The sequence below is a fragment of the Perna viridis genome, chromosome 14 (genome assembly GCF_037379345.1).
Source record: "Perna viridis isolate PV_CMFRI_1.1 ecotype Kerala chromosome 14, ASM3737934v1, whole genome shotgun sequence".
NCBI classification, from domain to species: domain Eukaryota; kingdom Metazoa; phylum Mollusca; class Bivalvia; order Mytilida; family Mytilidae; genus Perna; species Perna viridis.
The window spans coordinates 18,939,366-18,954,570 of NC_142458.1; the positions used below are offsets into that span (position 1 = coordinate 18,939,366).

Sequence of the window (15,205 nt, forward strand, 5' to 3'; positions counted from 1 at the left end):
TTCAAGAAAAATAACGTAATGTTGTTTTTCCGATCACTCCTCTAAAATTTTGCAGGGTCGGTAGGTAGGGACTTTTATTTTTTAAATTATTTTTCTAATTTTGAAATGAAATAAGTATGATTCCAAACTCAGAATACAGTAAAAAAAAAACATGGCAAAGTCAAAGAGCACATTCACATGAGTGTTTACAGTCGATTCTAAATATAAACAACCAGTATTACAATGTACTAACTAGCAGTTTTTTCCCATCTAGGATAGATACATTATCTGGCTTTATTTTCTTTTTTTTTCTGTAAGACGGTTAGCAGGCCTTTTAATTATTATTTTTAAATTCACAATTTTAAATTTTGGGTATCTTGGGGTCTGAAGGAGGCTTGGTAGTGTGACTAGAAACATAACAATTTTGTTTAGGCCTTTTTTAAACACAAGCCTTAGTTCCAAACATTGCACCTCCATATATATTTTCACTGGCCTACAAAAATATGAAACATGTTCCTGTTATGATATTAAAAAAGTAAAATCATAAAACGCTCCAAAAGAAACATAAATTCAAAAACTTTTAATAATTTTTGTCAGCAGTGTTATCAGCCTGGTTATCATTAACTTCCAGAAAGGTAAAATCAGTGATTGGGATTAAAATTTTGCCAATGGGACTATGGCCCCCTTTCCCTTTAATTCAATGGGACATTTTCAATCTCAATGGGCCATTCTAAAAAAACAACATGTGACAAAATTTGGAATAGCAGCTAAGGCTGGATAGACCATGAAGACCAAAGGTACATTTGTAACTTTAATTTACATTGCAGATCAAATGTTTATCAAAAGTTAACAATTTTAAAACGTGTCAATCAATTGTCACATCAAATCACTTTTCTTTTCTGTTGTTTGAATTTTTATATTAATGTATTGTCTAGTCCTCTATCATGGTCCACAGATCCCCCATAAATTACTATTAGACCCTAACTTGGCTGTCAGAGTTTATCACAAATGATAGGAAAGAGTCTATTTTTTGTTTGGCTGCAATCAGATTTTGGATTTTTTTTCTGGTGCTTCAGGCCCAGATAATATGTCTCCACCATTATCAATATTTTCAATAGGGGGTTCATGACCATATCCAGCTGCCAAGCTAGTTTCTACAGTAATTGCACTTTGATTCTGGTATTTATTATTAATATTTATTAGGCTTTGAAAAAAGATAATTTCTTCTGTTTGGGTCAAGCTTAAAAATGTCTTGGTGGCATTTTCAATTTCAAATGGAACCGCCAGTCCATGCTTTTCTGATATTACCAAATTATTTTTATTCTATAAAACAATGTTTATTGTTCTTTCAAATGCGTAAGCGATTAAGAATATGCAATCTAAAAAAAATCGATAAAGTACTGTTTCATTCCCCGGTCTTCAAATCCTCTCGAAAACATGGTGATCAAAACATCCGACTGCAGCTAATAAAAACATTGTTAAAGGACACATTCACAACTTTTTTACTGTCACAAGTAGTGAACAACACTCCACCAGCAAAAATGGAAAATTAATGTGTGCACATGATGCGACACATTAGTTACTCAATACGTCATTCTGAGAGGAAATGGGACTATGGCGCATGGTGCACGGTAATCCCAATCACTGTAAAATTTGTTATGATATACAGTTTTTATGCATTATCCAAATTATTGTGGTCTAGGAAATACATGTATGTATGGGCCAAAATGTTCGGTATTCTAAAGGAACTACGGGTTGTAATGGTCTGAATTGTCTTCAGGTCGAAGCGTGTGGTATTCTTAAGGTGATAACATCATGTTCGTTAACATTGGAGACTTATCAGTTGCCATGGTTTTACCTTCCCTATCTTGGGAAAGCTAAGATTCAATTTGTTTTTAATCATCTAAGTTAGCAAATGTATTTTGAGATTGTTGTGGTTTTCAATTGCATTTACAATGAAACTATTTTTTAGCCAGATGTGAAGGAATTTTTGCAATCATTTTTCTTTATACATGTACTTTATTTAGCTGCTAATAATAGAGAAAAAAAAGCTCTTTTCAGTCCTGTTTGTCACACAAAAATATGAAAAATAATGCCTTTTATGACTGTGTTTAATTCATGTACAATGTACATGTAAAAACAAAAAAAAAGTAATCACTCTGAACATATATATTTGGTATTACTAATTACGAAAGACAAAAGAGTGCACCAGCTACAAATGTACCAAAAATATATAACATATACTGGAAGGCCTCTGAATAACAAAATTTTACAAGTCCTTAGCCAAATTTACTGGTGGCTTTCACAAAACTGCCTACTTAAGACAATGGAGCTTGAAATCTTACTTATTTGTATGCATTCTTGTAAGTTGTAATCTTTTTTTCTCTACAAGGACAGCTTTATAAAGAGATAAAGTTAAACCATATTTCAAGGCTTTAACTAGGCAATGCAGTTGCAATTTTTGATTTTTTTTTTAAACATGTACAATGATCTGCTACATGTAAATGTTAATGTACATGTACTATTGCTTTGAATGAAATAGAAATTTTTGGGATTTATAACGACTTGCCAGAGATCACTATAATGTATATTTAATTTTCAGATTAAAGAATGAGTTACAGAATACCATGTACCTGGTCTTGTATGAAGGCTATAAAGAGAGCTCCTTGGTTTATTGTTAGGGAGTCAGATCTGTATAGAATCACTAGTGTTAGAAATCTTTATAGTGAGACTAAAATCTGGGTAATTTTTTTTGTTATTCTTAATTAATACAAATATAGTATATTGCAAGTAAGACCTGCATCAGATATTTGCATTTTATTTGTTTAATTTTATATGTATCTTGCATTTAAAGTTGTGTTGAGAAGAAATGAAGTTCTCAAACTCATCTCAAGTCAAGTTTCAAAATTTTCGTTAGGATGTTAATGACAATATATAATTGGTCAATTAATTTTTAGATTTTTAAATATTAACTGTGGTGCAATGTCAAGTGATACAATGTATGTTTTTCAGTTTTTTTATGAGCTGATAATGAAGAATGTTAAAACCCATTAGGATTTTTCCTTTTTTTTCTTCAGCCAGCAAAATATGACCAACAAACGAGGATTAGGATGGAAAAATATTGGAATCCAAGGATACAAGTGGAAAACAGGAACAGACAACAGTTTGATATGAAGGTACTTCAAAATATAAAAAACACAATTGTGTATACATGTACATTTGTCTTTTGATGGTGGTATCATGGTACACCATAGATGTTAGCCATTGAAAATTCTAAAAGCTGTAGACCTCCCTCTGAAAATTTTCTCAAAGCAGATTTGCTGAGTTTTTATGTTTGCAACATGTTTTGAAGAGAAAGGAAGTACATTTTTTTAATTTATTATGGTTTGAAAATTCAATCAATACAGGAGAAATTTCTGTGAATATGGCTTATTCAACTTTGACACAGGCATGTACATATAAGTGGGAGTGTTGAATTTTCATGTACATGTAAGGCCAAATAAAAAAATATGTATGATTCCAGTTGCCCAGCCAACCCTAGTTTTTGCCGCTGACCCAAGACTTTTATTGCCAAAATGGAAAAAAAGATAATTAAGAAAGACTGAGCCACTATCATGAGTATATCAATGTCATGAGGCTCCCATCCAAAGTGAGAAACTTAACACCTACATTTTATACCCCTACTTTATACTCAATGGATCAGAGTTGTTCACTTAATATTTATTCTCATGTACACAATACAGGTTGGCTTCAATTGGAATAGAGTGTCTGAGTAGCATGCTATGCCTATGTGCAGGCTATTGCTTAAATGAGCTACATGTAGCACAATAAAATATGGCTCTGTATGTTGTACTAGCATTTTCAAACTTATCCTGCAATTAAAAAGAGAAAAAGACTTGTTTTTAAATCAAATATAAGTTTATTTGTTTGTAATTTATCTTTACATGTATTGTGCCCCATGGAGTTGTTTTAGGTAAAGTGTTATACAAAATCCATAAGGAATCCCTTGCTTCATAAACATAGTGGAATGGATATAAGTGCTGTAGCAAAGCTATTTATTATTATTTTTTTCTGCAATCTGACATTTTGTATCATACCCCCACTCATGCAGTTGTTGGCACATTTATACATGTACATTGGAGTCAACTTGTCTATCCTTCATACTGTCTGGTCAAATTTTGTCACAGATGTCTTAGCTTGTCATTAGACAGATTGATTTCATATTCTGTGTGTGACTTATATATGTACTAATAGATGGGGCATATGCAAGTTATTTTTGTTACTGGCCAGTAACAGTAGGGGTATTTCTAGCATGACAAAGCTTACTTTGATGTTTATATGATATTTGCAGTCTGACAAAGAGAAATATTATGTGTTGTCCATGTTCCCATACCCTAGCGGGAAACTTCATATGGGCCATGTACGTGTGTACACACTCAGTGACTGTATGGCTAGGTACCAAAGGTTAAAGGGCAAACAGGTAATCCTTTAATAGTGTCACATCTGATGTTGTCATATTAATATTTTTTTTATACAGTGACTTAATACTGGTAAATTGTATTTGTGTGCAGTTGAGATATACTTAAAATGGTGCATGGTCTTTAAAATTTTAAACTTAGAAGAGTTAAAATGCCTCCCAAGAAACATTGTTTTCATCACCCTAGAACCCACCCATGCACCCCCCCCCCTCAAAAAAAAAAAAAAACCAAACAAACAAACAAACAAAAAGCAAAACAAAATGTGGAATTGAGATCAAAGAACATTTTCTGGTAAATCAGCCTAAAGAAATGAACAGTTGTGAAAATTTATGTACACTGTACTGTATTTTAAAGACCAAATAAACTTAAATATTTTTTTTCAACCAGTATCAATAAAAGCATACTTAATGATTTTGTTATACTGTCTGGACAGGTAACAATAATTTTATCACCAACATAGGATTACACAATTTTCTCTTTAAAAAAACATGTACATGTAGATGAATACATGTTCATGATGTATATTTGTATATTTTCTTGTGTCTGTTGTAACAAAAATGTTGTATTTTCATCCTACATGATGCTCCATGTCTCACAAAAACTGATGCCAAAAAAAAGCATGACATTCATTTCCAATTTTACATCATGTGTTAAAGGAAGAAGATTTTGTGTGATTAACTTTGCTGTCTCAGTATTAAGTTCTGCAATGTGATATAAAATCACCCTGAATGTTTTTGAAAATTGCAGGTGTCAGTGAAATTCTGCATTCTTACCATTATTTTGGTCAAAAAGATGTAAAATTGTGAAAACAAACATTGTGCAAAAATTTTTGGGTTTATAGTAATACATTAAATGATTTGAAAGTGACTGAAAACAAGGTGAATATTGAGTAACATAGCAAATACAATAATATTTGTAAATGACTAGGATTAGGTGACAATCTTGGTTGATCTTATTTTAAAACCATCTATTTTATGTGATGTAATAATGTTAGAATGTATATATTTGATTCTGTCAAGGTCATACATCCAATGGGTTGGGATGCCTTTGGTTTACCTGCTGAGAATGCTGCTATAGAGAGGGGACAGATGCCAGATAAATGGACAGAAAGGTAATAAACTGCTCCCTTGGTCTACTGCCTTGTTTTATCGCCAACCTCACTTATTGCCATCAAATTCTTTTGTACTGATTTCCTGCATTGAAATTACCCCTTGAAACCGGCAAATCCGCATATCACGATCCTCCATAAAAGTAACGGATTAATCCAATTAATCCAGACAACATTACCCAGATCGTTGCCTGTGATCTTTGGTACATGTATTAATCCAGACAACATTACCCAGATCGTTGCCTGTGATCTATGGTACGTGTATGCGATGGATAGTGTCACAGATTTTACACTAATGAGGTGATTATTAATGATGTGAAGAACAAGTTTTGCAGAAGGTCACTAACTCTGTATCATCAGTCGATACTAACTGGAGCCTTGCAGTTGGTGCAATGCATTGACAATGACTTAGAAGTTGATCCGGATTTGCAAATAACTTTTTCCAAGTTTGTCAACATTTTCAGGGAACCTTCAAGCTTAACACAGCTGCAGACATGTATTTCCTTTCTTACTTATGAATATATTAGAATGGGCCAATAATATAAATAATGCATTATTTTTACACAAGAAATGGCCCATTTGCCTATGTCTTCCTACGTTTATGGGTCATTTTTGCATTTTTAGGCCCAATGGCCCATGACCCGCTCCAAAAGTGATCGCTGGGTCTTCTGAAAATCATGGACATTTGTCAAATCAAATATTCTTTGAAGATTAGATAACTTTTTCAGGACATTTAATGTATGTTTTCTTAATAAGTATGCAATAATATAGGTTTTATAGATTATACCATTTGATCATTGATTTAACACTTTCACTTCTCATTTTAATTGCATCACTTTAGTTTATCCCAAAACCTGATATACCATTATTCAACAAAAGGTCGTCGTCAACAAGGGTTTTCTGTACAGTGAAAATCTGCCAAAATTAAACCTCTCTGGCCTTTAAAATTGGTTTGATTTTCACAAGTGTTCAGTTTATCAAGGTTCAAAATTCATTTAAACTGATACAAAGTGACTTAAAAAAGTGTCTGGTTTAGACAGGTTTCCAAATTTTCCGGGAGTTAATGAACCTTCGTACTTATTTAATTGGAAATTAATCAGACTGTTGTTATTGAAAAAAAATGTATTTGTTAATTCTTTTATGATAAATAAAATCTGTTAAAAACATGGAAAATGTAAAATATCTAGAAACATCTTACAGAAATTTAATTATCACATTTTGGTTAAAAATCACATGTACTTTTAATCATATGCTTAGAAGTTTGGTTCTCCTATTTTTACAATGTTATGATTGAGGACAATAATAATCTATACACATGTTTTGTAGTAATATAGAGAGTATGAGAGTACAGCTAGAAGAATTACAGTGTAGCTTTGATTGGGAACGGGTGAGATTTAATTACAGCCAATACATTGATGATGTTCAGGGGAAATAGTTAGTCCCTTGGATTAAATGGCAGTCACATGAATGACTTCTCATGTTGTTTGTTGGATTAGGATGGTTTAAATTTCCGTTCATGCTGTATGTATATAAATCTTTGTCAGATTGTAAGATTGAATCTCTTAATCAACGGTCAAGTTAACTGCCAAAGGCAGTTCATTAGATGATTGTCATTTAATTAAGGGAAATTTAACTTATATCTCCTGAAAACCATCATTGAATGCACTTTAATTATAGATTATAAAGAAATTGTCTTCATAAATATTGTGAAATTTTTTTTTTAATTCTGAGGTTGTCTCAAAAGAGGCTCCATATTCGGACCTGCCTATCACTATGATTTAGGCATACTTTATGTGATTTGAAAGTCCAAAATGATTGTATGTCTTGTTGGACCAAAACACTTTTGAAGAAAATCCAGATTGTTTTCCTATTGGAAAAGGAAAGGAATGATAAATTGATTGCAAATAAGTGTCAGTCATGGTCACTGAATAATTGACATGGGTAGTTGTGCACCTGGTCCATGCTCCCAGTTTTTAGTGGAGTCCGAGTTGCTCATTCACTTTTGTTACTTTGTATGTATGATTTTAGTTACTTTATGTTCTTTGTTGTGTATGTCTGTTTTCCATGTCAGGTGTTTGTCCCTGGATTACATTCTTTTGATTACCACTATAACCTTGGTTCCCTTGATTACTCTTTCAATTGATATCAAAATTATAAGGGTGATTTCTTGGTTTACGATGAAACTTCTCAAATTTAAATGATGTTGTTTTTTTAAGTTTAATCAGTTTTCTTTTATAAGTTGAATCATAAAATGTGCCTGGAGGTAGTCCCAAATGCATATAAAAATGCTTGAAAAAACATTATCTTGACCCCAATGAGTGTCTTAAGTGGCCTGCATATCTCCAGCCAAATTTTCAATCGTTATTCTGGATGAATGGCAGGTCTGCATATTTATATATTTTCAATTCAAGTTGACTTACTGGATTCTATTGAATAAAATGAAAAATGATTTTTCATATGAAACATTCTTATAAAAGATTGATGTAAAAGATGAATATTTTGGTACCATCAGAGTTTTCTCCCTTCAAGAAAACTAATACTACATTTCACTGATTTTCCCAACTAGTAGAAGATGTTTTATATGAAGTCTTTGGTGAACTTAAATACATTAAAAACAACATATTTAAAATAAATATGATTTTGTCCTTCATGCTTTTATATCTTTAACATGTTTTAAATTGCTTGCTGAATTTTTCTAATACTTCACAAAACTTGCTCATTTGTGATGTACTTGTACACTTGTTAGATTTGTAATTGGAATGTTGATGAATATAGACTAGGTTCACTATAAAATAACAATGTCTTTGCCATTGAAAATTTCTTTTCTTTTCTACCAGGAAGTTTCCACCTGTGATCCATCTTATTACCAGTGGTCTCAGTATATCTTCTTACTGATGTATGAGAAAGGACTTATTTACCAGAAGGAGGTAGAGTATTATTATAGGTGGAATCCATACATCATTCAGAATGTGATTGTTTTGGTTCTCAAACCATTTTTATGCAAATCAGTGAGGAAATGAGGCTTAATTTTACACTTATATGACCCCTTACAGTGATGAGGGTGCCTGTTACATTGTTCATAGCCAGAAATGATAGGAAAAAGTTTACATGTTTACTACATGGATCATTATTACTTGTCTGAAAGTGTTAAGAGAAGTTTTGTAGTATAATTATTGTGGCATGGTATCATTTTTTCAATGCATGAATTCTTACTTGTCATTTTGCTCTAAATGACCCCTGTTTTATCTCTGAATAACCTTTTGATGTCGATGAAACAATGTATTTTAAAATTTGACGTCATGGAACTTTAACTTGCAGGAAAATTCAGTAAGAAAACAATGGGAAAATATATTATTTTTGTCAATGGCGTTCATAAGTGTAAATACATCTATAAACATGATAAAGATACTTGTATTTAGTATTGAGATTTGTAGATACTCAATAAATAATTATGATTAATTCACTGTTCTTAAGTGTCTGATTTTGAATAAAAAAACTTGTTTTTTCTAGGGCCTTGTGAACTGGGATCCAGTTGACCAGACTGTATTGGCAAATGAACAGATAGATGAACAAGGTCATTCATGGAGGTCTGGGGCCAAAGTTGAAAAAAGATACCTGAGGCAGTGGTTCATTAAAACAACAGCCTATGCAGAGGTATAAATAGTTCACCTTTCATTAGATAGTTACCTCCATTTGCCTTTTAAAAGAATTACTGCTTCAGTATTTTAAAAAATCTTATTTTTCAATAGTGTCACTAAAATATTTGTACTTAATATTGAAAGGTAATAAAAGTGATTTAAAATTAGGTGAAATTAAATGTCTGTAATACAAATTTAATTGCATGCAATCTCTGTTTATGTTAGTCACACTTCCCATATGAGCACTTTCTAAGTCAGTATCTAATTATCAAAATTATATAGTACTGTCAAATCGCCCGAACAGTCACCTCAAACCAGCAGTCACTTTCGTTGAAAAGCCACTTTCGATCCCACTCAATTGTTTTTCCTGTATATCTTAACTCCATAAAGAGGCCTTCTCTCCAATGCGATCAGCAGTCACCCATTAATGTCCAAAAAAGATATTTTGTTTGTTTATAATGGCCATTTTTGTGTCTAAATCTACACTTTGTTCATCATATATTCAACCTTTCACCTTGGACTTTGAAAATTGAAGCTTCTGACTAAACCTCTTTTGAAGGATGACCTCTCTTGAGAGGTCACTTTTACCACTCCCCAATGGTGACCCCTTAATTGAGGTTGCACTGTACATATGTAGATAAAAAATTTTAATTATTGTTTTGGTAGATTTATTTAAAAAACTGTAAACTATGAAATTTTCATGGCAGTTTTATTTTCGTGCCAAGATCCATAAGGCAAAAATTAAATGGTCACCCATAATTTCTTCAAAGAACATTACAGTACAATTTGATGAACAATTGTGTATTTAAGACCACTCAAAAGCAGATTTAAGCAGGAACCGCAAAAAAATGACAGCGCGAGACTTTCCCGGTTTACAGCATATAAACCTCATATGTTGAAAGAAGCTTAGAAACCTACTTTAAGGAGAAGAAGTATACTGTTTTACTTTTGTCTGTTGGTCTGTCCTTTCTTTTGTCTTAAACAAATATTTTCTTCACATTTTTCACTTGAACAACAACTTGACACATATCAAGTCAGACCTGTGGTGTACTTTTTTGCTGTTAAAAATCTTAAGACAAAGACCCTTTTTGAAGAATGTGGTTATACTCATAGCAGTAGCTCCCAGAATGCAAGAATTCATTTCTCTCTTAAATATTTATTCTAATATGACATGCTTCAAAGCTCTTTAGACCATAGCCATGGTAAAAAAGTGATAAACCCATGACCAACACTTCTTGCAACACATAGGCTGCAGCTGTTCAAAAATTTGAAGAAACTAGTTCTATTAGAATCTAAATAAATCATGGAAACTCTATTTTATCACTGTTTTACCACAGGCTGGCCATTTATGTCATTATTTAACCCCTCACTATCGCTCGAGGTTAAACAATGCAACATAAATGGCCAGCCTGTGGTAAAGCAATGATAATGGAGTTTCCGTGATTTATTACATAACTATCATCCACTTAATACACATGTAATGGAAGTTAGTGTGTAAGTTGGCATATTTTTTGTAGTCATTACTAAAAGGATTATCAGATGTCAATCCTCAATATTGGAGGGATATTATTGATATACAGAAAAACTGGATTGGTAAAGTTACAGGCACAAGACTAGAATTTTCCATAAAGGTATATATTTTGAAATATTGACTTGAGTTATTAATTACTGTTCAATTACATTCAAGTTTTATTTATGGTTTTATGAGTGAAACATATATATTGTAATTTTTTTATGGCCCGGCGACAAACAGTTGGGGGCCATATTAATTTACCCCTGTTCGCCTGTTCGTCTGTCTGTCCAGATTATACAGGATCATGGCTTGTCCGGCAATCTCCTCGTACACTTTTTGAACTACATCAAAAATATTTTACAGGATATTTCTACACATAATGATGGTGTGCATTGCTAAAGGATTTTGATTTTCATGAAATATTACAGAAATTGGTGATAGTTAAACATTAGTTAGTCATTTTCATCAGAAATAGGACTATATGGCTTGTCCGGCTATCTCCTCCTGTAGTTCTTGAACTACATCTAAAATATTTTTTTGCAGGATATATCTACTCATAATGATTGTGGGCAAGGTCATATGATCTTGATTTTTGTTGAATATTACGGAACTGGATGATAGTTGGGCTTTGGAATATAAGGAACTGGGTGATAGTTGGACTTAGTATTTTTTTTTTCAGAAATATACACCAAGCAACCAAGTTAGGGATTTCTTGATGGGAGTATTAACATTTCTATGTGTCTGTCAGTCCTCCATCAGTCCTCTTTTTCTCATCATAATTATTTTTGCAGTGCTTAGCCTAACATACCAAATATTTACTGCATCAACCAACAGTACATGACTTTTCTGAATCTGCAAACCATGTCCTCAGAGACGCAGAGGACACTTACCCTACCAGTGCACCTGGTCCATGCTCCCAGTTTTTAGTGGAGTCCGAGTTGCTCATTTACTTTTGTTACTTTGTATGTATGATTTTAGTTACTTTATGTTCTTTGTTGTGAATGTCTGTTTTCCATGTCTGGTCTTTGTCCCTGGAATACATTATTTTGATTACTGCTATAACCTTGGTTCCCTTGATTACTCTTTCATACAAAAATAAACATGTTCTTAATTTGGCAAATCTGGCTAGCGGGGGCATCATTAGTGTCTTTTAGACTTATTTGATTTATTAAAAAAAAAATCACTACTAACACGTGACGCGGGAACTCCTGTGACAAATAGGGCTTCTAGTTTTGTTTATAAGAGGGGACTTGTCAGTCATTTAAAATCAATATACACTACACATGTGATGTTGGAGTTTGAAAGTTGTTTCATTTTAGTTCCTGTATCTAAGTTTTGAAAGGAAGTTATAAAGAATGGAATTCATTGTTCTATCCTGTTATATTCTTGTGTTATGGTATGCATTCTTTTCTGTTAAATAGCAATACTTTTTAGTTTTGCTTAATCATGCTTTACATGCAGTTGGTATAGCACAAAATTTAGTTAAGGAATGACTGATATATTTCTTCGGTCTATAAAGAAATAACCTCAATCTTGTGGTGCACACTAAATAACTTGCGGTTATTCTCAAGGTGCACCACAAGTGTTACTGTCTTACTTCTGAAATTAAATTATTGGATAATGCCCTCCATGATTAAACACTTAAATTAAAGCATGCACCACCACATAGACTAAATTCCAATTTGTACATCAAATGGTACATACAGCTGACATTAATCATCTTTTACAGAATGGTGAAGAAACACTACCAGATCCATTGTCAGTATTTACAGAGAAACCACAGGGACTCTTTGGTATATCACACATTCTATTATCTCCAGATCACCGATATAATCAAATTCAATATCACAAGGTATATAATTGTAGATGGGTTTAAACAGTTACTTAGCATTCTCAGTATGTAGTTCTTTATTTTTTATCTGTGTCACCAATGGTGGTAGTACGCCTAGTAACAGTTGGACTCTGTCTGCCCTTGAGCCATGGACAGAGACAAAAACAATATACAAGATTTAGATAAAGAAAGAAAACTTATAAAAAATTAAAATAATCAATGTGTAATTTGAAATCTATTTTCATTTAGACTATTGTCTCCTGCATCTTAAGAAATAATGGTACAGCTATGAATGGTGCGTCTTATAGACTATGGAAGAGACTAATTGTGATGACAGGGTTAGATGTCTTTATTGTTGCTGCAGATGGACACCAAAAACCAGTTTGCATATACATGATGCCACCATAAAACTTCTTGAAGTAACATAATGCTGCTCTAAAGCTATTCTGTAAGCTTGATAAAATTGATAATTTGACAAAATACAAAAAAGAAAGAAATTCCAACGTTTCAGTTCTAAGCCTTCTGATATGGTTCACTTGCTGAATGTTTTACTTCATTTCAGGGAAGTGACAGTGGTGACAAAAATCTAGTTTTAACACTGAGAGCTATACATCCTGTTACAGGGCAAGAAATACCCCTTGTTGTATCTAGTTCTTCTGATGGTTTTGATGTGAATGATTCATGCTTAGGTAAGTGTAAAGCACACAACTAAGTAAAGAGGGAAAAGGATTTAATCATATAGGAAGTTCTCTCTAGTTTTTTACACTCCTTTTAACATTCATGTTTTCCATTTAAGTGTTTATGCTTCGTTTACAGTGCATTTACACATCCTTTTTCATTTGTTTAAATGCCAGATAGAACGTTCATGTAAACACACGCTAGGAGCTTTCCTTTAAACGCATGATAGGTATCTTGGGTACGGAAAAACTAAAAGTCTAAGGAGTGTAATTGTTCTGCATATTTTCTGGCATTTATATTCAACACATGTGTTTGTATTAATATTTGGAAATTCTTGCAATAATAGCAAAATTCCCACACAAATAAGTGAGGTCATGTACATGTACTTGTACATAACGAGAAAAAGAGAAACAGTATCTTTCATTTATATCAGGAAATTAGTGGATATGTACGTAATATTAGAAAGTTACACTGTACTTCAAAATTTTATCATTTTGTCAGAAGGCTATTCCATGAAACAGTGTACGGGAGAGTTGGACAGCACATTTTTATATGCCCTTCAAAAACGGGACGTATTATGGTATACCGTTGTCTGTTCGTCCGTCTGTCGTCCACACTTCAGACAATAACTCAAAAACGCTTTCACCAACTTTTATGAAACTTTGCTGAATTGTTCATATCTATTGACATAAGTTCCCTTTCAATTTTTATAAATTTCATATTTTTCGTTTCGGTGTTTGGAATTTTTTTCCTTAAAAGGGGGGATTTTCAGGTTTTGGCACAATTACTCAAAAACACTTTCACTAACTTTTATGAATTCTTCATATCTATTGAAGTAAGCTCCCTCCCGTTTTGTAGAGATGTCAAATTTTACATTTCCATGTTATGAAGTTTTATTCTTTAAAAAAAGCTGGAAATGGCCAAGGAAATTTTATTGTTATGTTGATCGACTAATAAATATGAAAGGTACTTGGTAACCTTGTCAGAAAAGTGTGTTTTAAACAAGATAGAAATGTTTGGGTGAAAATTCAAGACAACAAACTTAGTTAAAACTGAGGTAGCCTTGATAGTGCCAAATTTTTTGTGCATTTTTTTTTTACTATTTTTTGGGGAGGGGTATTCACAGTACTTCTAGTTGATCATATAAATTCATTAAAAGCATAACGACAAGTTAAAAGGGCAACAGGTGTATCATGTGCTTAAAGCGCAGCTGTTTATTTTATAACCCACCACCCATAGAATTAAAATTAAATGTTCATAATAAAGAATTACTCTGTATGCCTAGTAATTACCCTATCCATGCATATTTTAAAAGATGCTATCCAACCCACTATACACTTTTTCTTGAAAAAGCCTTGATGAATTATGACATATTTATTCATCCTATCTGTCATGATGTTTTAGGTATTCCAAGTTATTCAAAGAAAGACAGAGTACTGGCCAAATCCTCCGGCTTTCCATTCCAAGAAGTTTGTGATTCACAAAAGAAGATGACTAATTCTGACTGGGTAAGATTGTTTGTTAATTTTTACCACATCACCACCTCTCAATAGGTGGTGCTAACTGCAGTAACCTCCTTCATGTTTGCACTCGCTTATTGTAAAACCCTCACAGACAAAATTTGTTTAGTTTTTTTTTCAATTAGCTGAACAAAATCAAGTTTGATGTGACTCAGAATTTTCAATAAAAGAATTTTGTATACATAACTATTGTTCAAATTCAATACCTCTTGCTGTACAGAATAGCTTAGGGGATCTGTCTTGATGATATTAAATCAATCATTCTATGCTGCTTACAATGGTTTCTAAACTGGCTGTTCTCTATGAATTCAAGTTAGCTTTGCCTGTTTCAACTAAATCATGATAGTACATCATATATATTTTGTGTAACAAGGGTGTAACTCTTGTTTTCATGGTTGATTGATTTAATTTACATTGTTACAGTAAAATCTGTCCAAATTGAATCCCTATTGGACTGAAG

General features: G+C 32.6%; 1 protein-coding gene across 1 annotated transcript in view; it reads left to right on the plus strand.

Moving 5' to 3' along the window:
* LOC148598507 (putative leucine--tRNA ligase, mitochondrial) overlaps positions 1 to 15,205 on the plus strand; it is a 31,573-nt gene that overhangs the window by 206 nt on the left and 16,162 nt on the right. Inside the window, exons 2-12 of the mRNA XM_088560864.1 lie at positions 2,582 to 2,721; positions 3,057 to 3,155; positions 4,331 to 4,459; positions 5,477 to 5,568; positions 6,892 to 6,952; positions 8,403 to 8,492; positions 9,076 to 9,219; positions 10,721 to 10,834; positions 12,446 to 12,568; positions 13,110 to 13,236; positions 14,630 to 14,733. Coding sequence (XP_088416990.1) covers positions 2,590 to 2,721; positions 3,057 to 3,155; positions 4,331 to 4,459; positions 5,477 to 5,568; positions 6,892 to 6,952; positions 8,403 to 8,492; positions 9,076 to 9,219; positions 10,721 to 10,834; positions 12,446 to 12,568; positions 13,110 to 13,236; positions 14,630 to 14,733 — 1,215 coding nt within the window. The 5' untranslated portion in view covers positions 2,582 to 2,589. The remainder of the gene's footprint in view (positions 1 to 2,581; positions 2,722 to 3,056; positions 3,156 to 4,330; positions 4,460 to 5,476; positions 5,569 to 6,891; positions 6,953 to 8,402; positions 8,493 to 9,075; positions 9,220 to 10,720; positions 10,835 to 12,445; positions 12,569 to 13,109; positions 13,237 to 14,629; positions 14,734 to 15,205) is intronic.